This window comes from Corvus kubaryi, unplaced genomic scaffold, assembly GCF_017639235.1.
Source record: "Corvus kubaryi isolate FWS band 111438036 unplaced genomic scaffold, C.kubaryi_AGA036_p1.0 70, whole genome shotgun sequence".
Lineage (NCBI taxonomy): Eukaryota > Metazoa > Chordata > Aves > Passeriformes > Corvidae > Corvus > Corvus kubaryi.
In genome coordinates this window covers 1,459,051-1,484,951 of record NW_024582058.1, presented here as the reverse complement: position 1 = coordinate 1,484,951, position 25,901 = coordinate 1,459,051, and the positions used below count along the sequence as shown (strand labels likewise).

The window sequence follows — 25,901 nt, the reverse complement described above, 5'->3', positions numbered from 1 at the left end:
TTCCTGGTCTCCAGCAAAGAGAAGAGCCTGTTTTACCCTTCAAGCAAAGCACACTGTCAGGAGCACACACATTTTAGCACTGCATACATGCACTAGTTCAGAATTTGAACCTGTGCTGTAGATAAATGTGTAAAGTTGCCCTTTTGGCACTTTCAGAGTGTAACCATTCTGGGCGTGACAATACAAAGACAATATTAATTCTGCCAAATCTGATTTTGCTCTTTACAAATGGAGTGCAGTGAGGAGGATAGAGAAGAAGCACCTTCATTTCTACTTGATACAATTTCACTTAGTCCAAGATAACTCTTCAAGCTTAGTTTATTTTAAGTCACTGAATATTTTCCTGTACTGCGCACAGGTTATATTGTAAAATCTCTGTAAAGGTCAATTTATAACCTTCTAAGCAAATAAACACAAAATAAAAGAAAAGGCATTGGAGCTGTTATCTATCTGAGAGCTTAGCTAAAGGTATGCTATGGCTTAATTTGGACCAGGGGAGCTGGATGGAGATTGCGTTTAACCAGAAATGCTGGCAAAAATATGCTTCAGTAGAGCCAGAACCACATGTGGCCATTCCACTTTAATTGTGCTTGTTTTAAAAGATAGGTCTTTAACATTTACCCTCTCCATGCTTGCTGTCTCTTTATGAGCTGAAAATAAAAACTCCCCAGGCAGTCATACTAAGACCTCAAGCTAAAATTTTTCAGCTGAGTCAAACCCAAAACCTGTGCTGAATCTGCTCCATGCTTTTTTTTTTTTTTGTAGCCATAAGAAGATTGGACTTCTCTGCTGTTTTTTCCCCAAGTCCCCAGGCTAGTCCTAACCCAGGGAGCCAGTGTTTTGATACTAAATGTGTCTCCTTGGTGAGGTCAAAGGCAGTGGCAGCAGTGCTACTGGTTCAGAGGCAGCCTGCTGTAATATACTACAAAACCCAAAAGTACGCTCAACAATAACAAAAGCATTAACCGCTGACCCACAGCTTGGTGAAATTCAATCCCACCATTAGGCAAACATGAAAATGAGATCCCAGAGGAAGGAAGGTTCAGATGTTCAAGACCAGAGAAATTGGGTGAGGAACACAGAGACGAGATGGAAGCTGTTGCGGACTGAGGGGAGAGAAGGAGAAGTTGCCAGCTCAGCGGTAGGATCTTTTAATACCATAAATTTCAACGTGGCCTTAACAGTCAGTGGTTTTGCTGCACTTTGGAACAAAGCAAACTGAAACGATTTATAAGAAGGATGCCTTTCGGCATTTTTAGGGACGTGTTTAATGTGGTACCATTTGATTTCCCAGAGGTTACTTCAGAGCCTCATGTTTCTAGGTTCGTTTTAAGTCTGATGCTTGTGTCCACGTGTAGGTGCTCACCACGAGGCTGGAATGGTTCAAGAGCCTTGGAGAGCTAAGGGCCCAAGTCTGACTGAGTTTTATCTTGTGTCAGCTGGCTACAGATTTGTGTTTCAGTAGCAAGCCATGGGCCTGGGTGCTGTAAGGCTGCAGCCATTGGAGGGAGGGGGGCACTGGCAGGACTGCACGCTCTCAGTTGTCATTATTGTGCCTTGCTTTCCTTCCCCAGAACACACTGAGTGCAGAGGACCATTCTCCTCAAGACAGTTTCACCCTGAACCCTGAGGAGCGACGAGAATACCCTGATCTCCAGGCTGCCCACCAGCCATTCTCTAAGGAGCAATTCAGGCAGGAGAATGGGCATACATCCTTGCAAAGAGATGGACCCAGATCTTTTCTCCTGGATCTCCCAAACTTCCCCGACCTGTCAAAAGCGGATATCAATGGGCAGAATCCCAACATTCAGGTACAAATTTATGTTAACATCTGATTTTTTTATAACTTACACAAAGTTATTTTACTGAACCAAGACAACTTTCAGCTTGGCTTGCATGACATGCAGCCAGAACAATCTGTCTCTACCAATAGAGAAGGTATATAGTACAATATAATGTAATGTAACATAGTATTATATATAAAAAATACATAATACATACTTTTTCTCTCTAAGTTAATGCACAGATTGCAAATGTTTTCTAAATTGCTCCTTGGATAGCGTTGATTGCATAAGTGTGGAGGACAATGTAGACCTGTTTGTGATACTAAACCCATCTTTGTGACACTAAACCCATCTTTGTGACTGCCATTTTGGAGCATATTACCTTCATTGATAATAAGTGGGTATTTTAATTTCTGTCTTCAATTAATTGGTGTAAAACTTGTTTGTGAACAGATTTGCTTTTGGTATGCTATTATAAAATGCAACCATCCCCAAACGTTGTCAGAGAACAAGTCTTTCATTTTCAGGTCAAAATGTGTTCCTCTGTATGGAAGTGAGACTTAGAGTTAATTTCTGTAGCAGCTGCTTGGAGTAAAAAAAGTTGTCTGCAAGAAACTTTGTTATATGTTATTCCTCAAACTGTTCTTGGGTTTGGAACAGCCTCTTACAAGCCACTTGCATCTTGAAACTTCAAGGATCGGAGAGAGGAAAAAATGAGTGATTTGTTTTTAATTCAGAGCCTTAAAGCAAAATTGGCATTAATAAGCAGTCTCTTTTAACCAAAACAATAAATTCAAAAGTTGTTCTGCCTAAGAAGTGCTTATAAAAACAATGCACTAATAGATCTGGTTTTCTGGTTAAATTAACTCCTGGCTTCTTATAGTCCCCCAGCCCACAAAATTACCATCCTTTTGATATGTCTAAGAAGTACGTATGTAAAGATGTAATAGATCTGCTGGTGAGAGGCCAACATGCTCAAGAGGGCTGGAGCACCTCTGCTCTGGAGACAGGCTTGAAGGGCTGGGGCTGTTCAGCTTGGAGAAAAGAAGGCTCAGGGGACACCGTAGAGCACCTTCCAGTGCTAAAGGGGCTCCAAGAGAGCTGGAGAGGGACTTTTTACAAGGGCATGGAGTGATAGGACAAGAGAGAATGGCTTTAAACAGACAGAGGATAAGTTTAGAGTAGTTTTAGGAAGAAATTCTTCCCTGTCAGGGTGGGGAGGCTCTGGCACAGGTTGCCCAGAGAAGTTGTGGCTGCCCCATCCCTGGAAGTGTTCAAGGCCAGGTTGGATGGGGCTCTGAGCAACCTGGTCTGGTGGAAGGTGTCCCTGCCCATGGCACGGGGGTGGAATGGGATGATCCTTAAGACCTCTTCCAACCCAAACCAGTGCATGATTCCATGACTGGGTGAGAACAAGCTGCCTCCACAGCGTCACTCCCTTGCAGTCGCAGTAGATAAGTTGGAACATCTCTTGTGCAAGGAGAACCATTCCAGAGAGCTTTAGGAAGGGAAGATTGGGAAGCTGTAGGGGCCCCAGATTGTGGCATGAGGCAAATAGTGTAACATCACTGTTTGAACAGTATGTAAACTGCAGAGGAGGACAGGAGGAAACAAAAACCTTCTCTGAGTCGTAACAGCATACAATGTTTAGACACAGGGAACAGATAAAAGAGATGGCAACAGTTCCCTGGCTTGTCTTCATAGTAACTGCTGCTGCTCTGACCTCTTTTTCCACCACCTGATCTCAGAAATTTGTCAGCAACTATGTCAGCAGTTTTGCTGGACTCTGAGAACTGGGAAGACTAGTCCTGTAAACTGAAAAGCATTGGACAACATTGATCCCAGAGCTCTTGTGCACAAGGATGAGCCCTTTCAGAAACAGGCTCCCTGAGTTCTGCATTTTATTTACTCTGCACTTACTCTGCTTACTTAGGTGCATAAATAGTGATATACAAAGCTTCTTTAAGTTCTTGGTTGACAGTCTTGCAGCTGGTCAAGCCTCATGGAGATAAAACTCCCATTAATTCCTTACAGAGACAGAGAAAGTTTATTTCTTTGCCTAAAGCTTGTAAAAGTTGGCCTGCTCTTTTAGGAAAAATAGGATTATAGTGAATTCTTGCTTTTTAAACAGTACTATACTGACCTGAACAGAAATAGTGACACTTGCTGACTTGCAAATTTCCCATCAGCTATTTGGCAGGTGAAAACAGAATTGATGCTTATTTTTGGTTTTGCACAATGGCTCCTGACTCTGTAAATTACAATCCTGGGAGTGTTGATTTAAAGAGTCCTCCTAGGACTGAGAAATTGGAAAGGAGAAAACAGCTTCCGTTTTAAGATAGCATAATGGCCACATTTTCTTCTCAAAGACTCAAAACCTCTTTTTCCTTCTACTGCATAGACCAAAAATAACATCTTTTTAATGGAAGTTATACCTGGGAAATTAAAAATCTAAGAAAGAGACATAAAATTCTTCCAAAAAAGCAGGCGGGAAAGATACTCCAGCGAGTTTTCTTTAGGGCCATTCCTTCTCTGGTTCCTGTGAGATGGCATTTGCTGTATCATGCCCTGGTGTGTGCTCTTTTAGTGATGAACTGGTGAATATCAGAACACCATCAGAGGAATTCAGATTACCCCAGGTACTGCCATATTTATCAGATGATAACCTAAGTACAGCAGGCTGTCTCTAGAAAACCCTCAGAAGCAACAGTCAGAGCTGCAGTAATCCAAATGAATATGTCTCTTTGCATACAAGACCAGGACAACACTTACTGGTCTTGCTGTGGTGTTCTAGCCTTGTAAAATCTCCCATCATTTCAAGTGGCATTTTATGCTTCAGCTGTGCTTCCACACTGGTTGTTGAGAGTAACCACAGTAGCTGCTGTTGAGCAAAGACTGGCTGCTTGGTTTGGGGTATTTTGTTTTCCTTTTTGTCATTTTAACAGTTCTGTCAATGCCTGGAAGACTTTTAGATGAGAAGGTGATTACAAAAACTGATCACATGGTTTTTTTAGATTTCCTTTCACAAGTGGAAAATACCCTAGGATGTCTAGGTTTGCACTTGTTTGACAGACTAGCCAAGGGATGCCTATGCAGACCCTGTAATTGGTCAGGGTTATTATTCAGTCAGAATTGTTCTAACCCCTGAGTAGCAGAACGAAGTCACATGGGAGGTGTACAGGAGCCTGCCTATTTTCCATTTCTGATGGGTTTTTCTTGTCTGTTCTAAACAGCCTTCTACAACTTCTTCACTCTTTGCAGCCAACCCTCTGTTTGGAGCCAGATGTTTCAACCTGCAACTGAACTTTTTGCCCAGTCCCTCCCCTTTTCCTTCTACTACTGGTCTCCCAGGGTTGTGCACTGTGAGAGGGACAGGTAGTCTGCTGCTCTGTTGTTGCACTGCTTTGCTGCTTCCCCAGCAGTGCTCGACACCATGACAAATGAGCAGGAAAGGGAAAACTCATAGAACCATAGAGTGGTTTGGGTTGGAAAGGACCTTCAAGATCATCTAGTTCAAGTCCCCCTGCCATGGGCAGGGACACCTTCCACTAGATCAGGTTATTTAGAGGCCTATCCAGCCCAGTCACACCTCCAGGGACAAGGAGATCACAACCTCTTTGGGCAATAAGGGTATTTTGTGGATATTAATGTTCCTCACTGAACTTAAATCTTGGTCAAGCTTCATGACCAATAGAGCTGAAACACAGCTGGGTGAGCTCCAGTCGTAATGGATGTGTTAAACATTTCAAAGAGGTGACATATTCTGGGTGAAAACTGCACAGGAACAGGTAGGATTCCTGTTTAAAACCATGTTGATAACCATGGTAATTGATAGGAGTGGCTTTAAACTGGAAGAAGTTAATGCCTGCTACGTCTTTATCATTTTTCATGAGGCCTGTGGCCATATCCACTAGTCACACCACTCCAGTGCTGCTGTGTTAGCTTTGTTATCTATTTGTTACCTATTTTCTCTCTTTGATACCTACTGGGTTACTACCTTCTCTTAGAAGAACTTCTACACAAAACCACCCACTCTAGGAACATACACAACTAAAGAGAAAGTTTTGTTCTAACCCCTGTTCTAAGTAAGATACAACTTACATTCTAAAAGCTCTGTGATCTGCTTTTAAAAAAGAACTGCAGACTTCAACTCTTCTCCAAGTTCACCCATGGCCGTTTCCCTCACCTCCACCTGCCTCATAATGTCACTTTTTACTCATTTTATTAGATTTACTTTTTAGCTATCACTTATATTTGTCCTTTGAAGCTGCTGGTTTCAATGCATTTGAAAGCAACACCCTCTTGGTATTGTCACAGAAGACTCAACAGTGTCTGACCAGTCCTACCAGTCTGATCTCTAATTTAGCACAAGAGGAGCTGGAGGGCTCCAGCAGTGCTTGTTTCTTGTAAGGCTTGTGAGGTCTAATACCTTGAGGTAGCAGCACAGCAGTTGTTGCCAGGTGCAGCACTGGAAGCACAGTGGAGCCTAGCAGGAGCTGGTTGCTCCTCTGGCCAGCTGGAGAGACTTGTGCAGGCAGAGCCGGGGGCTGCGGGCCACGGTTAAGCTGCTGTCAATACCAGAGCTGTGCAGGTTTCTCAACATCATGCTGTAACAAGATCTCACTGCAGAGCACAGAATTCAGAGCTAGAACACGTTTTTATTTCTGGGGTTCAGCTGGGCTCATCAGAGATTGCAAATTGGATTGACAGCATTAAATAGAAATTTCAGGTTTCAAGTCACATTGTCTTCTTTGCTCCCAACAGAGTTTGAGGGTCCTTCACTTTTCAAGTCCAGAAAACTAAGTGACATGACACAACCAGAAGTAAATTGGTATCACTACTGATAGCATTTTAATTAAAATTATGTGGCGTAAAGCCGGATTTACCATTTCAATCTCTTACAGTGAACTTGTTTCTGTTCTCCTGTTATTCTTACCTCATTGCTGACTTGCACGTCTATCTTACCAGAATGGCAAGTTCTGTATTGAAAATTTGCATCGATTGTATGAAAGAAACAGGATAGAAATGCTGTAGGATCTGCTGCTTGCACAATATCACAAACATAGTTCTTCCTGAAACATTATCTTCCAGTTGCTTGGGGCAATGTTTACACCAGTAAAGTGAATTCAGAAACATTGTCTCTGTAAACAGGACGAAGAACACAGAACTTTTTGTGCACTCCAGCAGGCTGGGATAATATTTATCTTCTGTATATTTTTGGCCAGGAGAAAATTGGATGTTGGTGTCTGCATACATCTGTGCTTGATACACTTGTTTCATTAGAAATTGACTGCAAATCTGTTGTTTTAATGTGCCTACGCCAACTGCTTTTAACAGTTGTCAGAGGAATGTCCTTATTCCTAGCTCATACAACCATTAAAAAAGTGGCTTTATTTTAGGTTTGAATACTTCTGGGGATGATTGTGGATTTATACAAGAACTGTGTTACCACAGACATTTTGGGAAGCTTGAGAAAAAAAGAATCTTTACAGTTTTGATAATCACTGGAAGAAGAAATCAGCCTCTAAAATTGTCTCCAAGATAGAATTGCTAAAGCAGATTTATTTTTTAATTTTTAAGAGAACATGTAAGCTGGAATACTTATACAGCATGAAAGCTTTTCCAGAGCTTCTCTGAACGCCTGTTCTTTATGACTCTAGTTCTTGGTCTTTATTCTCTAGTTCTTGATTTCTTTATTCCTTTTTATAAACAGCCCCCAATATAGAAACTGATGAAACAAGTTACATGCTTCAGTGCCATGTACATGTATGTACAGTCATGGACTAACACTGTAAGTCTATCTGTAACTACTGGGAAGAATTTAGTGAAAGCTGACTTTTCAAAATTTTAGACTGGGATAAGGGAGCAATTGCTCACCTGAAACAGCAGCCTCTTCTCACAAGTCTGCCCTAACTTTTGGAGGAGGGATTACTAGGATTAGGCACTGATTTCCTCCCTGCCTCTGGAAAGTCCATTAAGTCAAATGGAGCTCGGCAGAGCACAGCCAAGTCCCTGAAAACACCAGAGTCGATTGAAGCTGGCTTCTAATTTCTGAGAGTGGCGGTTCAGACAATCCCAGGATTCTTTATAGAATTTCTTTCACTGTATGATTTTTATGCCACAATAAACACCTTGGTAATCAAAGCTTAAAGCAGTGGAGAGAGGAACACCGTTATTTGTCAGACTACCACACTGGATTTTGCTTCTGCTGGTTTTGGTTTTTAAATTAGCTGTGTGTTGGAAAACTCATTTTAGAGGCCTTTCTAATAAGCTTCTTCAGTGGTAAAAACAGACTGCAGGGGCTATCTGATTGCACAGATGTGTCTTGGAAGTAAGTTAGTTGCAGTGCTGCTGGAGGTCTGGTGGGGTCTGATGACACTGCAAGCCCATGTGTTCCACCTGCCTTTCCTCATCAGTGTAGCACCAAGCTCAGCAGACGTTTCTCTGTCCCTGCAAACCCTCTTTTCCTTAAACTGACTTGGCAGCATCAATCGTTATTTAAAACCAAGTTCCTGTGGTTCTTCGAATTGTCCCTGGCTGAAATAATGCAAGTTCATGCTGATTGACTGTCACACAGCTACAGATTATCAAAGCAAATGGAGCAATTATCATTATTTTTTATCAGAGGGATGGTTTTTCCCACTTTGCTGAGTCACTGCTCAGAGAGTTAGTGTGGTCCTAAAAATACTTGCTACTAAAGTACTGGAGTTGTACTAATTTCCAGGTGGGGAGTACCAAAGCCCCACCACTGGCAGTGGTTGCCACTCAGTAAGGCAATTTCCTTTCATTTATTGTGAAAACGCTGTTTTGCTTGGATAGATGAAACAATTTTGAATGCCTGAACTGACCCTGATGTTTTCAAGCTTATGAAATCCATTTTAATTCTTGGTCTGTAGAAACTGAGGTTTAATGAAGTAATCGTTCCAATTCCATATTTAGACTGGGAGTGAAATACCTTTTGTGTAAATATGCTATTAGGCTGACAGCTGCACTTTACCTTGCTCTTGCTCTTTCTCCTAGTGGAGCTTCATAGTAGCCTGAAAGTTTTTTCATTTCAATGGCCTGGTCTGTGATAAAATGCAAAGCATGAAATAGATTCAAAATCTCCTTTCTCCAAACACAGGATGTGTGGGCATTGTTTGTCTGCAGCTCTGAGGGTATGACAGTTCTTCTTTGCTTCCTATGTCACACTCTCTGGGTCACAGGTAGCTGTGACGTTTTCTTTCTTTTCCTTGTGTGTGATTTTACCAAAAACAATTTTATAAAACAAATCTTTTATGCACCATGCACATCCACAGAGCTGTGTAAATGACTTCTAGCATAATTGTACGTTATTTCTGTTTTATACAACCTGATTTTCACTGTGTACCATCTTGGAAGGCTGAGAATGCCTCCATACCTATTAAACATTATAGATATATCTTGAGAGTCACTTCTGGTTGTTTAGCCAGTCCAGTGTAATCAATGAACCCCATTAGCATGACACATGAGAGCTTTTTGTGATGTATCTGTGGCCAGGCAATGCTTGCATGACTCACAGAGCCAAGGTTTCTGGCAGCTAGTCTCTGCTTCTACCTAAATAGCCACCTATGTGCACACGCAGTATTTATCCAAGAGTTTTACAATTACACATTGTTCAGCACAGAAAGCAACAATCAAGGGTTGCTCTTATGCACAATGATATTGACATTTGTGATGTCTGTGAGGGAATTGGGCAGCAAACTCTGAATTTTGGTTCTGGGCTTCTGTAGAAACCATAAACAGGTTGACCATAACAGGTCATTATACTCTTCCAGCATGACAAAAGGACCTACTTTAGAGGGCTTTGCAGCAAGTCACTTACTCAGCGTTGGTCAGAGGAGCTGCTGGCTCCCATCACTGCCACAAAGTGTGGTTTCATGCAGCAGTAACAGCTGGGCTGCTGCCAGAGGGCAAGACAGACGCAAACCCAGAGGTACCTGGGCTCTGCATCTTTACCTTCACACTCATGGCCTTGCTTAGCCCCATCTTGAATCAGCCCAAGGCCTTGGAACAGGCTCTGCACATTGGTGTGCTTCATGCTTGCCTCAAATTCAGCCTCAGCACAGACTACAGGTTTGGTTTTCTTTTTCCTGTTCATATATGTTTGGCTCTAAACACATTTTCCCCATAAGGCAGAAAATTATGCTGCAAAGGTTTTAGGCACAGCATGGGTTATTATTTTGTGCAGGATTTTTCCTAGCCTTTGTTCCAAGATCTGATTCAGCAGAGGTAGCAGAAGGAATCACTCAGCCTCTGCCTATCTCTGGGCTCAGTAATCCGCATATGGTTTACAATATGCAAACTCAAAGGTATTGCACAGCCCCTTTGCCAGGCAGCACCTCGTCTTTGCTGTGTGGAAAGTTTCCCACTGACCGGGAGGAGGCGCTGACAGTCAGACTGGGCTGTTCTGAATCCCACAGGTTACCATTGAAGTGGTGGATGGCCCCGACACGGAGACAGACAAGGATCTGCAGAAGGAGAGCAGCAAGCCCAGCTGGCCAGCCCCATCGCCTGACTGGAGGAACTGGTGGCAGAGGTCCTCCACCTTGACTCGCATGAGCAGCGGGGACCAGGACTACAAGTACGACAGCACTACTGAGGACAGCAACTTCCTAAACCCTCTCGGTGGGTGGGATAGTCATGCACCCAGTCACCGGACATTTGAGTCCAAGGAGCAGCCAGAGTATGGTAAGTTTGCGTTCCAGGCCTCGTATGGGCATTTTGGGATTGTAAAAAACAAGCATGGGGGAAATGAGAATGGTGAGGCATCGCTGAGAGCAGGCCAAGCAAAATAGAATTTTTCAACATGTGGCTTTTGTTCATCAGCTTTTAAATACAAATCTGTGCAGATGCACAAGCTGTACTGTGGTAGCTGCATTCCACTAGTAAGTCTATAATCTTGAAAATCATACCAGTTATCCCAGAAGAGTGCCTTTTTTTAGTCCGACGTGTGCTTTTTTTAAAAGTAGAGGAAACAAGGTTTCATATTTATTTTTAGAGTAAGGATAAGTACAAATTTAGAATTGTGCGGTGGTTTGGGAACCAAAATATAACTATTGGATAAATAAGCAAGATCTGAAACGTGGTAGTATTTGGTGGATACACAAATAAGATTAATTATGTTGGTGCATGTGTGGGGAGTGGCATGTGCAGCAGGAACATTGTGTATTTGCGTGTGTAATATTATTCCAGATGTGTCACAGCAAAAACAATTGTTTTCAGCTTGTTGTATGAAACAGCTGCAGAAACTAGAAACAGAGACGAACTACAGCTATTCACTGCCCTGACAGGCTGTGACTGTCCACATGGGAATGACCCAAGGGAGGTGAGCTAAACTGTGTTCACAGGAGCCCCTTGAATTTAAGTTGTGTGTAAATACAAACAACTTTAGTCAGAACAAGGTGTCAGAGCCGCAGTACTTTTACCCTGGCATTTCTGTTGTTATTCCCCAGATGCTGCAGAGTGCCTGTCATGCACTGCTTCAGCCTTATTTTTCCTACGATTTGGCTAACTTGAAGTACTAGAGTCTTAAAAATCAAGAGCGAGTTTTCGTGGAATGGTGTGTTTAAACACATACATACGTATTAAATTTTGTGGCTAGAAGATTAAAGTCTATCCCCTCTTTTTGCACCTACATTTATTTGTGGGCAGGGTTTATTGCCAAGAATTCATATAGTAGTTATTCATTTAAGTTAAATAAAATTGCTTTCACAAATAATTGTGGTAGAAAAAACATAGTAAGAATTACAAATATGAAAATAGGAAGAACAGTTTGAGCTCCAGCTGAAAATCTAACATGGTATATTCAACAGTGTGAAGTGTAAACACTAGGTAGGCAGGTCTAAAAATTATCTTAGAGCTCTCTTCGGCACACCAGAGCACCCAACCAACTGGAAACAGCTCCTGACCCTCTGTCTAACCTGAAATGCTCTGTGCCATTGGCCTTGTCCAGGAGGATGTAGCAGCAGATCCTGCCCATGTGGGGCTTAGATGCTGCACCCACTGACATGTTCACACCTTTCCTATGTGTGTCTCTCTCTCCTCCTGCTGATGCCTTTTCCTGGTCTTAAAATCAAGAGTCAAACACGGTTAGAAGGGGAAAAGGGATTTTACATTGGTATTTATTTTAAAAATCCTTACGTGCACACATCCAGGTCGAAAGCACCGAAATGCACACTGCAGTGCACACCCCCAAAAGATCTGGTATAACACTATGGGTCTTACTAATTAGCATATCTATCAAAGATTCCCCAATGAGAGGCTCGAGTGAGCCCCACCTCCCCAAGGAGCCTTCCCCTGGATGGTTCTATTGTAGTTTACAGAATGTGTTCTGGAGAGGACCTTGGGGTCTGGGGCACACTGGTCCCTAGCTACGAAGCTTCTAAAATGTTTAGTCTCCTAGATGAACAAACAAGTCCAAGAATGTAGGCAAAAAGCACTAAGAATACAGAAGTTGTAAAAAGGTATAGCAAGGGTATAAAGGACAAAGCAAAAAGCCTTCATGGCATCACTGCCACTACCAAGGTCTCTCCCTGCCCTACCTGGGCCTCCTGGGCGGGGCTGTTTGACAGCCATTGCGCCTGCTCACCTGTCCTCCTCCTTGCCAACCACACTGTTGTGGAAAGAAAAGAGTTGGAAAAGAGCTAGGAAGAAGAGCAGGGCCAGGCATAGAGGGCCATTTTCCTGAGATATCTGATGCCTTTTTGGACTGTTGTGGTGCCTGTCTGCTGGCAAACCCCAAAACCATGGGTCTTGCACACTGACATTAGCCATGTTCACAACCACATCACACCGTGGACACCTGATTCCGGTGTGGTGGCTTCCCCATCATCAGCCATGTCAGAAAAAGAGGAGAAATACATAAGGTCCCTGCCACGAGGAGCTCACATCTAGGCAGCTTGCTCTGAGTGAGATATATAACCTTGCCATACTCCTGGCAATAAATGTTTAATAGCACCCCACAGAGTTGTCGTCAGTCATTACATATGGTACAAATCAAGTTACATGTTCTGCTAACCAGCTCAGGAAGCCCACAGACAGCATGGCCGTGGGGGGAGCAGGAATCTCGTGTAGCACAGAGGCCAGGGAAGGCAGGTCTTGCTGTAGCTTAGGTACTCTTACCTATAGCTATAGAACAGGGCTGTCTCAAAACCACTAAACCAGATTTTGCTTTGCTACGCATGGTGGTGTAACCCAAAGGAGCTACGACTGCAAGTTATGACCACAGGGTCAGTAAAATATCTCCTGTAGGTTGCAGGGAAAACCATTAAGACAAATGTTCCCTTAACTGGGGAGGCCAGTGGGAAGGCAAGAAAACTGGGATGGGTTCATGGGCTTTTTTTGGTGGCCTTCACATGGTGGGATGTGCAACAGTTGAACGCAGCACACAAAGGAGGCTGCTTCTGAAGAGTTTAGGTACCCACAGCAGCACCAGCTTCTGTGGTACAGACCTGGTGTCCAGTGCCTTTGGCTCTCTACCAGAAGAGAATAAAGTCATGTCTCCTTTTCAGAAGGTTCCTTCTAGTAAATAGTCAGACTTGATGTTATTTATTAATCCACACGAAACACTAAAAATTGCATGTTGCTCTCAGTGCAAGAGGAGCATGCAGTTCCCTGTTCTCATAGCAGTATTCCTGAAATATCTGTACCCTGTTCAAGGGACTGAAAAACAAAATTGTGATTTTCACTCATGACCCTGTAGCTTCCCATATCCCAACAACATGCATCTTTCCCTAAAAGTTGAGAATTGTTGTGCTATGGCTGTGTGTTTTGAAAATATGAAAAAGAAAACTTAATTTATCCTATGCCTGGTTAGTCTGGTCTATAAACATGTTCCTGTATGCAGGGAGATTATGTGAATAGATGTGTACTGTTAGTTCACGACCCAGCTCTGCAGCTGAGGATTCTCAGCTGCCAAAAGGTCAAAAGAGAAAGGAAATATTTTTTCAAATAATGTTGCATGCATTTCCCTGAGGAGCATCAAGTGTGAAAACCATTTAAACAGCAGGCTTGCGCCTGGCATTCAGCCCAAGCTTCAGGTAGAGACATCTGGATTCCATTCTTGTTTTGCCTTCTTAATAAAAAACACTACACAGTAGTTTCGGGTAGTAGGAGTTTTGTTTCTTCATTTCCTTCCCCATGTTTGTCCTTGCACAGATTACGTTGATGGCGAGGGCGACTGGAGCCCGTGGTCCCTGTGCAGCGTCACCTGTGGGAGCGGCAATCAGAAGCGCACGAGGTCCTGCGGGTACGCCTGCACGGCCACCGAGTCCCGCACCTGCGACAGGCCCAACTGCCCAGGTGGGAGCTGTTCGTGGGAGCTGCTGCCGGGGGGGCAGGGAGAGGTGGCCATGGGGTGGGAGAGCCCTCCTGTGTGCAAAGCCTGGGGCCCATGTGTTCCGTGGCAAGGTGAGGGTTCCGGTGGGAAAAGACACACCGATTTTCAACACCATTTATTCATGGTAATGATACACTGCTAGATGCAGTCCACCATCCCTCAGGACTTAAAAGACAAGTACAGGCTTTCTTTGGGTCATGGCAGTCATTTTTGTGCACAGGCGTTTTGTATTCCGAAGGGTGTAATCTACTCTCTTGAAACAAATTTGGAGCTGTTTTAGAATATCAAACCAGCTGTGCTGTTACCTCAGTGAGCTCCTGTTTTGCTGTGCAGTGAATGGCATTGCCTGATCGGTGAACAGGGATGAAGGAATGTGTAGCTTTGGCTTGAATATATTCAGAAAATATGGCCAAGGAGCCTTGCCTTAGTTCCTGCCCATTCACAGGATTTGACATTTGAAGTGTCCTTACCATCACCCAGTCTTCACTTTGGCAAAAGCAGGGCTGAGAACTCAAGCCTACATCATGAAAATTTGAAGCTGCTATGGAAAACTGTTTTTTAAATGTTGCTGTGTGTTTGAATTTAGACCAATTTGTCATGCAGTAGCTGCCACAATGCAGGGGATAGGTGCAAGTTCATTACTTCCCAAGACGAGAGAGAGAAGTGAAAACACAAGTTGTGGTGGTATGCATTACTCTCAGTTTACTTAATGACTCAGAAAGGCAGAAATTCTTAAACTGTAGGTCAGGCTTTTTTAATGGGAAGTGAAATGTCAGCAGTGCTGGAAAGGAGATTTAGAAGACTTGGTGAGAGAGTTGGAGAGAAGTTTCTCACTTGCAGATAGATTCATGTCTCCATTGTAAGGCAACAACTGCTAGGCAGTTCAGGGGAAAAATATTTCTGCATGCTCTCATACATCCTAAAACCTCAATAATAAGGGGCTAATTCCAGAGAAAAGCAAGTAACCTCCAGTTATATTGTCTAGTATTTATTACCAGCTAGCACCAAACAGTGGCAAACTTGAAAGAATATATTATGTCATATAACAGACCTCCAACGATCCACAAGCAAAACACATTCACTCTTTGAGGCTGTGCTGACATTTTTAAAATTACAAGGGCAAAGCTCAGCTTCTGCTGTTTATAATTCCAGCAGTGAATTACTGCCTTGTAATGGGTTCTTGGGTATCTATTATTCTACATCTAGTGCTGGAGTTAAGGCAAAACTGTATGATAATTTTATTGAAAATTGGCCTGAGGCTGTTTTGAACCTTTGCAAGCCACCATTATGCCCCAGTTCAGGAGAGCGGGAGAAAGTTCATTGGCAAGAAGATGGATGGTGAATAGACTTCATTATTAACCATATAGTTATCACATATTAAAGATCTTTATGCTCTCTTTAGAGGTCTTTAATTCAATGGGGAGGAAAGGAAAAAAAAACCTAAAACCTTTTTGAGTTTTTTTGAGGAGATATTTGTGTTAAGCCTACGTGGCACAGAAACATTGGGCTGGTCAATAGGCTGAAGTAAAGCAGTAATGAAAGCTGTTTACTTTGGCAAGATCATTTTTCTGGCAATCTCTGTGTCTCTCTACTGATAGCAAACAATTAACTGGAGGTTGTTGGTAGATCCTGATATGCTGAGATCCTGGTATTTTATTTGATAGCTATAAGTCACGGGGATGGAATTGCTTGGAGAGGTTGGTTATCTCTTGCCTACTCACACCTTTTAACTCCCTAGCATTGGGAGAGACTAACAAGCACCAATTTTCTTGTAACAGAATCATTTTTCCTTGAAAAATGGTTGCTCACTTATGGAGATGAACTTACTCGCCTGTCTCCAGGCCTGTCGCTCTCTTTTACCTTCCTAACAGCACAGATTCCTTGGTCATTATGCTTTTAAAGGAAGAGTCCAGCAGCAACTTCAGAATGCTCCCCTGCCAAATCAAAGCACCTTGCAGAGCCTGGGGAAGGATGGGTGGCAAGGAGGCAGCTGATTCCATTGTGTTTTAACAGGAAAACACCAGCACCACTAACACGTGTTTGTCTTAGGGATCGAAGATACCTTCCGGACAGCTGCCACAGAAGTGAGTTTACTTGCAGGGAGTGAAGACTTCAACGCAACCAAACTGTTTGAAGTTGGTAAGCAGCACAGTCAATCCTGCAGTAACAGATAAGAGGCTTCCTTAGGGTTTTCTTAGTCCTTTGGAACCAAGATATTGAGTTTATCACTAAAAATATCAATAACAGCAGTCATTTATTATCTTGCTTATGTTTACAATCTGAACATTTGCTTCAGTCATAGAATCTTTCTCCCCTTAAGTCCTGTGCTTGTTTCATCATAAAATTGTTACTTGCTGTCCTAATTCAGAAAAGAGCTGTAAGACTCCATATTAATGGAGGAGGTAAAAATCAAACCTTTATTATTTTGCTGAAATAGCCTCGAATGGAAGACCCTATAAAAGCATTTTAAATACAGCTGTCACATCAAAAAAATAAAAAAGGGCAATGACTTTTATGAGTGTGCTTTGCTTTTATAGCTCTGTGTGCTGCAGTGGGGGGAGCCAAAGCAATTTTATAGGGCATGGCTTGATTCTGAACTATCTAAAACTCAGTCCAATCTCTGCAATGTTCTGCTTTCGACCCTCCAACAAAACCATAATGTGGCCACTCAGAGACACTGGCTGCTGGATTAATTGAATAAATAGTGTAACCCAGCACCTCCCTCCTATGGTGGCAGGGCACAATAGTTAATGACAGCCAGGATGGGACTCTTTAAGGAGATAGAAAAACAGGACACTGATCACTAAGGAAATATTTTGCAAGAGTGTTTGCTCTAAGAGTTTTAGGTCCCAGTTAGTTACTCTCCTGCAGAGTCCTCTGAAGTAAGTGTGGAACAAGACATGCAGGGGTTTTTTGACAGCCCATAGAAAGATATAGACAACATAAATAATATTTTAGGTAGGAGATGTTTAACTGGATTCTCACAAGAGCCTTGCAAAATAAGAGAGTGCCAGTATTAAATATGCTACTGGTCTACAAACCTCTTTAATCCCAGCCATACGTCATGGCTCTAGTGCCATTAACTCCTCCTGAAGTACAGCCACTCTGATGTATATGCCCTTTTAGAACCTGAATTGCTTTTGGCTGCATTTGCCAGCTAAGATGTCAGTCTCCATGTTTGAACTGCAGATGCTTGAAGTACCTCTTTGGAAAGTGGAGACCAAATAGAAAAAACTATTTGTTTTTTAGAAGAAAGACTGAATTAGGGCCTAGAATGAACTTTAGAAAGAGTAATCCAGGCCTTGCTTGCCATCCTGTAATCTCTAGCATCGTCTGAAACTTAATACTTCAACATCTGACTGCTGTTTTTCCTGGTGAGTGTGTTCTGACTAAGGGTTCCAGCTGAAGACTGGTCCCAAATCACTGTGATTTCCCTACTTCTGTTGCTTATCAACCCATGGTAGTGTCTCTTGTGCTGCATGGGCATATCAGTGGCTTAATTAGAATTTGCCAGGTAGAAGTGTCACAGATTCCTACTGGCCTGGTTCTGCACTGTAACTCAGACTAGCACTGCCTGAGGCACTGAAGTCAGTCACACATGATTTCTTTACCTGACAAGAGAGCACAGTGATATACTGTGGGCAGGGCAGCAAGCTGTGGTTGCCCTTTCTTTCTAAAGCAGAGCACTGGTGCTGAACAGCTACACTTGACTCATTTATTATCACTGATCACATGAACTGGGATGCTGCTTAATGTATCTTAAGTTTCCATTTCCTGCCCTGAAACAGATACTGATAGCTGTGAGAGATGGATGAGCTGCAAGAGCGAGTTCCTGAAGAAATACATGCACAAAGTGGTCAACGATCTTCCCAGCTGCCCGTGCTCCTACCCCAGAGAAGTTGCGTACAGCACCGCTGAGATCTACGATCGACTTAAGAGGAAGAACTTCCGCTGGAAAGATGCGAGTGGTCCCAAGGAAAAACTGGAGATCTACAAGCCCACGGCACGATACTGCATCCGCTCCATGCTGTCTTTGGAAAGCACAACGCTTGCAGCGCAGCACTGCTGCTACGATGATAACATGCAGCTGATCACCAGGGGCAAAGGGGCAGGGACGCCGAACCTGATCAGCATCGAATTCTCAGCAGAACTCCACTACAAAGTGGACATTCTGCCTTGGATCATATGCAAAGGTGACTGGAGCCGCTACAATGAAGCCCGGCCTCCCAACAATGGACAGAAGTGTACAGAAAACCCATCAGACGAAGACTACTACAAGCAGTTTCAAGAAGCAAGGGAATACTGAGAAGATTTTCCTCTTCTTCAGACACAAAATAGCATTCGTTTCCTGGATGCCAAAGAACTGATGATGGCTGCTGCATTGGCTCCTCCACAGGGGTTGATCAGTTCCTTTCCAATGAATGTATATAGTTGTAATATAATATATAACTATTTTTCATAGTGTGTGTAATTTATAAACACGTATCTCTCTGTCTCACACACACCTATTTTTGCATACAGACATACATAAATCTTGTCCTGATAGGATTTTATACTGCAATAATGTTCATGTAATAATGTGCATTTCATTTTATTTCCCATCTGTGACATAGTGGAGGGGCTGGGGGGTAGCTGCCATCACCATCAGGCCCCAAGGCCCCAGCAGAGGAGGCACATATTTAAAAGTTGTTATAAACAGTGGGATTGAAGAATGTACTCTTCCATATGGGAACGGTTTACAAGATTAATGCACCTACTGCATCAGTTTTCTCTGTAATTGGTTTAATGACTAATCTAAGAAGGGAAGAACTTTTTTTGGAAGGGTAATAGTCAGAAGTGAATATAGAAAATCCCTAGCAATTTTTCTCTTGGAATTCTTCCTGTTACCTTCTATCTCAGGTCTTTGCTGTCCACCTGGGGTAGGCTTGCAGGAAGTTGTAGCTGTAATTTTCACACAGGCCAGAAAATGTCCTGATGCAGTGGTTCTGCAAGAGTTACAAACAGCCCACTCCTGGAGACATCTCGGATACGGAGCTGCAGCTGTTGGGGCTTACATCTCTAGAGCAGCTACCTGTGAACCGAGAATGCTGTAACTCTTTGGAGGAGTGAGGGCAGAGGAGGAATCCATGTCAAAGGACAAAAAAAAGATCACAGTTCCTTCCCAGTTTTTAATATGAAGAATGTTTGGATCTGCTTGTTTCTTTCTTTTAAGAAAAGAAAGAAGTTTATTTTTTTAGAGAACAGTAAAAGTGGAATCCACAAGTTCCCTGGGATAAAAGATACAAGCAGCCCTTTTCCCCCAGTTTTCTCATGCTGAGTGCAGTGTCCTACAGAAGTAGCTATTCTTTAAGGGAAGCTCTCTGGGAGGAATTATTGGTGACTTAAAATGTCTTAATTTTTTTTAAAAAGCTAGCATTATTTTTGTAAAGTATTTATTGAATTGTAACGATGACTCACATGCGGGATATGTTTATAACATGAAAGGCTTCTGTAGATGGAACTTGATTTCCAAGAACATGACTGTTGTTAGGCAAAGGTCTATTTCCAAACTTTTATAAAGTGCAAGTTTACATACATAATCCTGTCATTAAGCAGCTCATACCTGCATTCTGATGAAAGATAAAAGTTACACCCTGGGTAAATAAATACTTACAGTTCCATCCTGCGAAAGACTGCCTTGCTGCAAGTCAGTGTCTTCATTTGGAACACTAAGGCTAAATGTCACTAGAGAAATGCCTATTTTGGGGTTATGTGGTCTGACAGGCACATGTGGAACCTCACGCAGTGGTAAAGCCAACCGGCATCGCAGTCTGAGCTCAAAGATTCAAGACAGACACAAAAGACAATTGCCTCTGCTATATACAGACACACATAGATGATATTTAATGTCCCTTCCAAACCTTCTGTGGCATCCTGTAAATCTTTTCTGTGTCTCTGTTGTCCTCTCAGGTCTGGTTGATTGTGAGCTCATGGACGGACATGTGCGTGGTGCCCCTGGCACAAACCCGGGCACAAACAACCCCGCTGGGCTGGGCAGGGTCAGGCTTGTGTTGGTCTGCCCAGATGGTGCAAACCAGGGGGTTCAAAGGCAGCCCAGGCCGGGCACACCCAGTCTGACCCATACTGGAGGCTCTCCTGGATCTGCTGGGCCTCAGACCCCAGCCCTGCTCAGGCTCCAGGTCTCCAGAAACACAGCGGTCCGGGCAAAGCCACCACACATCTGCGACAGCAACTGGTCTGCTGAGGTAACCTCGGCAGCTGGAAAACTTGGCCAAGTCATGGGAGTCATCCCAGATCCAGACTTGAGTTGGTGGGGAAGACGTGGATATGTTCTAGTACAAGCTGGTAGTAACAAAACATGGTTAGTTGAGCAAGAGGGTAAACATGGGGATCACCCCTTATTTTTTATAGAAACCAGATTTTGTAAATTCTTTCAAGGTCATACGAAGGCGCCACTAGCTCGTGGAGCCAGTTAAATTGACAGCAGATGGATGAAAGGCACAAGGATCTCCAGGATCAGTCACTTCACAGGAAAGACAGGTATTTTCAGGGAGAAAGCTCTGCTTCTTACTTAACAGTGTAGGGAGGAACAACATTCTCAGGTTTCTCTGGGAGGGAGATGAGAGGGCAGTTGGTCACAATTCTTGAAATATAAAACACATCCCTGCCCTTTGTGGATTAGTAAATTATGGTGCTATTGAGAAATGCTACTACACTATTAATAAAGAACATAACACATAAAGTGTCGGGGAAAAGGAAAAATTATTCTAATAAATGAAATGACGCACAAAGTTTCAAGTCTTACTGCTCGTAATTTGCCAAGGCTGGAAACTCTGAGGGAGCCAAATAACTTCTGATAGGACCTACCAGGTGTTTCATAGGATGAGTCCTGGAGCGCAGATTGAGAGAGTCTGCTGTCCTAAGCAGCAGTTTTTATTAAAAACAAAGTCTGTCCTACTTCATAATAAATTATGATCCATCCAGGGCTGGGCTGCGTATTTTATTTTCTGTTTTCTTTATCACCTTTCCAATGACCAAAATTATACGTGAAATGACTTTGTGTAGTAGACTTCAGCAAGGTGCTGGAGTTTACCATGGCCAAATATGGCTCAGTCTTTTAAATACAAGGCTGTTCATATTAGAACAAGCCTCGAGGAAGGGTTTGTGGCTCACATTCCCAGGCACAGGTTGGCGGTTAGGAGAAGCTGTCGTTACGTTTCTTACATTACCACAGAGCAGGCACATTGGAACACTCAACCAAAGATATGGGAGGGATTGAAACAAGCAAAACTGAACAGGGAAACTTAAACAAGGAGCCAGTCAAGTCATCCAACTTATTTTTAACCCCCAATCAATCAGCAGATACAGATTGCAGCACAACTTCCGAGTCAACTTGGTGGGAAAGCATTAAGCTGGCACAGCTGCTGTGAAAGATGTGTGGAGCAGTGCCCTGAGGCAGCCATAAATGGATTGAATCGTACCTTTGATGGTTAAAAGGATGAGTGGGCCTGGCTTCACATTGCCCGGACAGCTGCTGAGCAGCAAAATTCCACTAACATAACCCACAGTGATGCATATGGGTTATAGGACAATATAGCAAAAACCAGAACCATACACACATCCACAAATCCCCACAGCCCTGCATTAGTTACCAGCTGCTTTTCCCCCCTCCCGCTGTGCAGACTGGTTAGCACTGTCAACACAAGGCATTCTTTGGAAAAATGCTGGTGAGTTCGTGGGGCTGCTCCAGATACAGCGTTCGGGGTGAGGTTGTAGGGCTGCCTGCAATGAGCTGCAGATGCACCTGACACTTACAGCTGAGTGGGGCCAGGCCAGCTGAAGGCAGGAAAGGAGGAAAGTTACCTTTTCCTGTTGAAGAATCTGCCCTGCCAAAATGGCAGGGCCTTAATGCCACAGTGCCTTACTTGTGGTGTCTCCCTGGCTGGCAGCAGGAAGGCAGCGAGGGAGAGCTGAGTGATGACCTAGGGAGCTGCCTCTTCTGAGGAGCCACCAGGGCTCCCCCAGGCCTTCCCTTTCTCCCCTTCCTTTGTTCTCCGTCAGGATGCCCCTGGAACCACCCAGCAGCCAGCATGGCTCATAGCAGTTTGGCTTTAGCTCTCAGCAGCAGTCACACATTCATCCTTCCCTGGAGAAAGTCACGTCAGGCTGGACAGACTGTGCAGGAACCTGGCACGTGCCACTCCTAGCAGGGGCAGGAAGCTGTCAGAGCATGTTCATAACCCACCCAGGCACAGCTGCTCTGCAGCTCCACTGTCACCCGCAGGACCATCCAGCACCACACAAGGGACAGTGGCATGGCAAGGCTCTTTCTCCCCCAGAAGAGGAAACCTGCAAAACAGATACGGACAAACTCGAAACTCTTCCTGTTCCCTGCATCCAGCTGCACAGGCACCAGCACGGCCACGTCCCTCCCCTCCAAACACAGGGAACCCAGCGTGCTGAGGAGGGAGAACATCAGCAGGAAGACCACCAGAATAAAGATGATGCTTTTCCCAGCAAACTGGAGTGAGTGTGTGTTGCCACCTGGCATTTCTGTGCCAGCTGAGAGAGCATGTGTTTTTCTATCACCAATTCCCCGCTTCTTTCCCTTTGTAACTTTTAATGGAAAAATGTGTGGGCAGTTTCCATTATGCCTGTGCTGTTTCAGACAAATTAAGGGGTTGGCTAAGAAATCACTGGTTTCATATTTCATACAGAAAACACACACATGCATATATTTATATGTCTATGTAAATTAATTTAGGATATCCTCTAGTCATGCGCTGTACAGTGGTTTGCTGCCAAGTGGTGCCTGCAGAAAGGGTCCCACGGCAGAGCCCTTCCGTGCCTCCTGCACAGGGCATGAGGCTATTTTTGCACTTGCACAGGGAGGAGAAAGGCTGGGAGGCTAAAATGGCAGCAGTCATTCTTCAGCTCTGCTTCTTACTTTCTGAGTGGCAGGTTTACTCATTCTTCCTTTTCAGCTGCACTGCTAAGGCCACAGATGCCTTTTATGACTGTGCTAATTTTCTATCAGTTCAGGGAGTTATAAATTTTTTCCTTATTTGTTCTCTATCACAAGAAGGATTGGGGAGGGGGAAGATTTTTAAACATACAGAGAAACTTTTCATTCTGTACATTGCACATTTTATAAGGGGTTCACAATGTTATATTCTGGAAGTGATAGCAATGTTGCACAGGTCAAACTGGCCAAACCTAACACAGCTAAGTGTGGGTGGCTCTAGTCTTCAGAGGAGCGCTTAGATAATATTTCCTTTTTAAAACTGGACAAGCAGTATTACATGTGTTAAATGTCAGAGCTTGCTGTTTATTACGGGCCTGACCAATGGTTCACTTAAAGTAGAACAGTGCTTCACTTATGGATTTCAGAAGGACTCTGGTAAGACTCTGAAACATGCCTGAAGCAAGGGACAGCATCTGCACACCATGGTGGTGGATACAGGATGTGAGTCAGAAAGTTTGGGGAGCAGAGAAGGCTTGGGAACCAGTTTCCACTCCAGGCACCATATTCCAGGCTGGCTCCTGCCTCTGCACAGCTGTGCTTAACCGATTTGTTGTGCTTAGCCCATTCCTTTGTCCCCAAATCCAAGCTGCAGCCATTCCCCTTTCCTCACTTCCCAGGGGCAGCTCTTAAGGGGATGTTGCTCAGCTGTGAAACACAGAACTAGGACAAAGCTGGCCTTGGAAAAGCCCCATCTGCCTGAGTAGGGCTCCATGAGCCAGGTAAGGAAATGGGAAGTACTGGACCATGCAGACACAGGGACCCCTGTGTCCCACTGTCCCTGGCAGTGTTCACCATCAAGCAGCCAATGGGGAGAACCTTCTAACCACAGTGCAGCCTGGCTTCATACACCTCCTGCCTGCCAAAAATCATGAGGGCAAATCTTAAGGTGCATGCCAGCACTGCTACAGTTCTGTTATGCCAAAAAGCACAGGGCATCCAGCCTCGCATGACATCTCCATCCAGGACCCAGCTCCCACCAGGAGGCAAAAGCACAGTTCCATCTCATGTGCAAACGTCCAAGCTATTCCAGCACATCCAGCAAATGACAGCTTGGAGAAACAGCAAGGTCTGCCACTGTCCCTGCAGCAGTAACCACATCTGAACACCCTGAATTGGGTGTATCAGCTCCCCTACACTACCCTCATCTTACAGCCTGCCTGGGAAACGCCAAGAGTCTCTTTGGGTTGAGAGGATGAAGTAAGAGGAATGGAAAGGACTGCTGGCCAGTGTGGGGAGGAAATAGCAGTACATTGAACTACAAAGTGGCCTCATTAAGGGTCATCCCAATTTAAATCAGCATGTGGATAATGATGTCCTGAAGGAGGATGGTCTCAGAGAGGGACAAGTCAGAAGGAACAAAGCAAATCTTGAAAAGGAGCTGAGCAAAGAAAATACACTGTCTACATCCTAAGGACTTCCCTTGCCTGGCCATCCACTCACAGAGCCATTCTCCAAATATTTCACCACGTGTTAAATCACCACTAGGTACACAGTCCCAGAAAAGCCAAATTAAAAGGTGCAGCTGGTAGGTGTAAGGGGAGGAAACATTCCTGAGCCATTTTTCTGAATAACTGCGCCCATGGCCGCGTGCTCAGAGAGGCCGCGGCACAGCGGTGGCTGCACCACAGCTTCCGGCTGCCCGCGAGAGCTCCATGGCGGTGGTTAACCTTGACAAATAACTGGGTTTTGCCCTTGCCCATAGCGGCACAGCCCTCAGCACTCCTGTAATTTAATGTGGCTGTTGCTCAAAAGGCCAGCCCCCTTCCTCTCACCCCCATATCAGCCACCCGGGTTTGCCCCCTCCCAGCACCACCGACAGCACAGCAGAGCACTGGCTCGGGTCGTTTTTCCCACCAGGAAAGGGGAACCTGGCCTCTTCTTCCCAGCACACAGACAGGAGGCACGAAGCCACCAGAGTGGCACAGGCTGGAGGTGGGGGAGGAAGCTGACTCAACCTCAAACACAACCGCATCCATCATTGCTAGGTTGGGTGGCCTGGTTGGAAAAGCAGGGTTGTTTTTGCAGCCGGTGGGATTGCCCCGCGGATTCAGTCTGCGAGCCAGAGGGAAAGCAGTGGCATGCTCTGTGTCTGACTGCTCAGCACTGACGGGAAGGAGGAAGGTGGGAAGCCCCGAGAGCTGAGTACTTTTAGATCCAACTGGATACAAGAGTCAGCACTGCCAATCTGAATCTCGGTCCTAGGATGGAAACTGCACCCAGGCAGCTACACAGGGAGCTGGGGCCAGAGGAACACTTGGAAGGAGAGCCCAGCTTTGGTGTCTAAGTCACTGTCAGGCTGTGTTTTGTCTGCATTTGAAAGGTGGTGGGGCCAGATAATTCCAGCTTTAGAAGAGAAGATCTGCAAGGCCAGGAAATCCCACTGGCCTATGTGCTCCATCTGACACCTCCAGGCTAGAAATTCTGCCATGAGCTGCAGAGGTCTTTTTGAACAGATCTTGAATAGGGTAGAGCAAATTTAATAGAAACTGTGAGATTTATTTATTCCCAAGAATATCCACCTATTTCTCCCACAGATTGCTTTCTGCAAAACTTCCCACTGCTTTCAGCAGGTGTAGAGCTGCTCTCCAACATCTTCAAATCCAGACCCCTCCAGAGAGAACCATGGTTTGTTTGGGTTGGAAAGGAGCTTAAAGCTCATCTAGTTCCACCCACTCTGCCATGGGTGGGGACAACTTCCACTACACCACATTGCTCAGAGGTCCATCCAACCTGC

The 25,901-nt window shown here is 44.3% G+C and overlaps 1 protein-coding gene and 1 long non-coding RNA gene across 3 annotated transcripts in view; one reads left to right on the top strand and one right to left on the bottom strand.

Annotated features, from left to right (window-relative positions):
- ISM1 (isthmin 1) overlaps positions 1–19,818 on the top strand; it is a 40,513-nt gene extending 20,695 nt beyond the window's left edge. Inside the window, exons 4-8 of one of the 2 annotated variants that reach the window (XM_042049332.1) lie at positions 1,575–1,811; positions 10,226–10,493; positions 13,962–14,105; positions 16,192–16,281; positions 17,931–19,818. In XM_042049332.1, coding sequence (XP_041905266.1) covers positions 1,575–1,811; positions 10,226–10,493; positions 13,962–14,105; positions 16,192–16,281; positions 17,931–18,448 — 1,257 coding nt within the window. In that variant the 3' untranslated portion in view covers positions 18,449–19,818. Of the gene's footprint in view, positions 1–1,574; positions 1,812–10,225; positions 10,494–13,961; positions 14,106–16,191; positions 16,282–17,906 lie in introns of both variants that reach the window. The other variant, XM_042049331.1, reaches the window with a different exon arrangement.
- Positions 427–25,901, bottom strand: LOC121674757. The gene is made up of 4 exons (XR_006019819.1): positions 25,789–25,901; positions 14,277–14,280; positions 4,047–4,050; positions 427–439 (listed from the first exon to the last, which is right to left on the bottom strand). It is a non-coding gene; the product is annotated as an uncharacterized LOC121674757 (long non-coding RNA).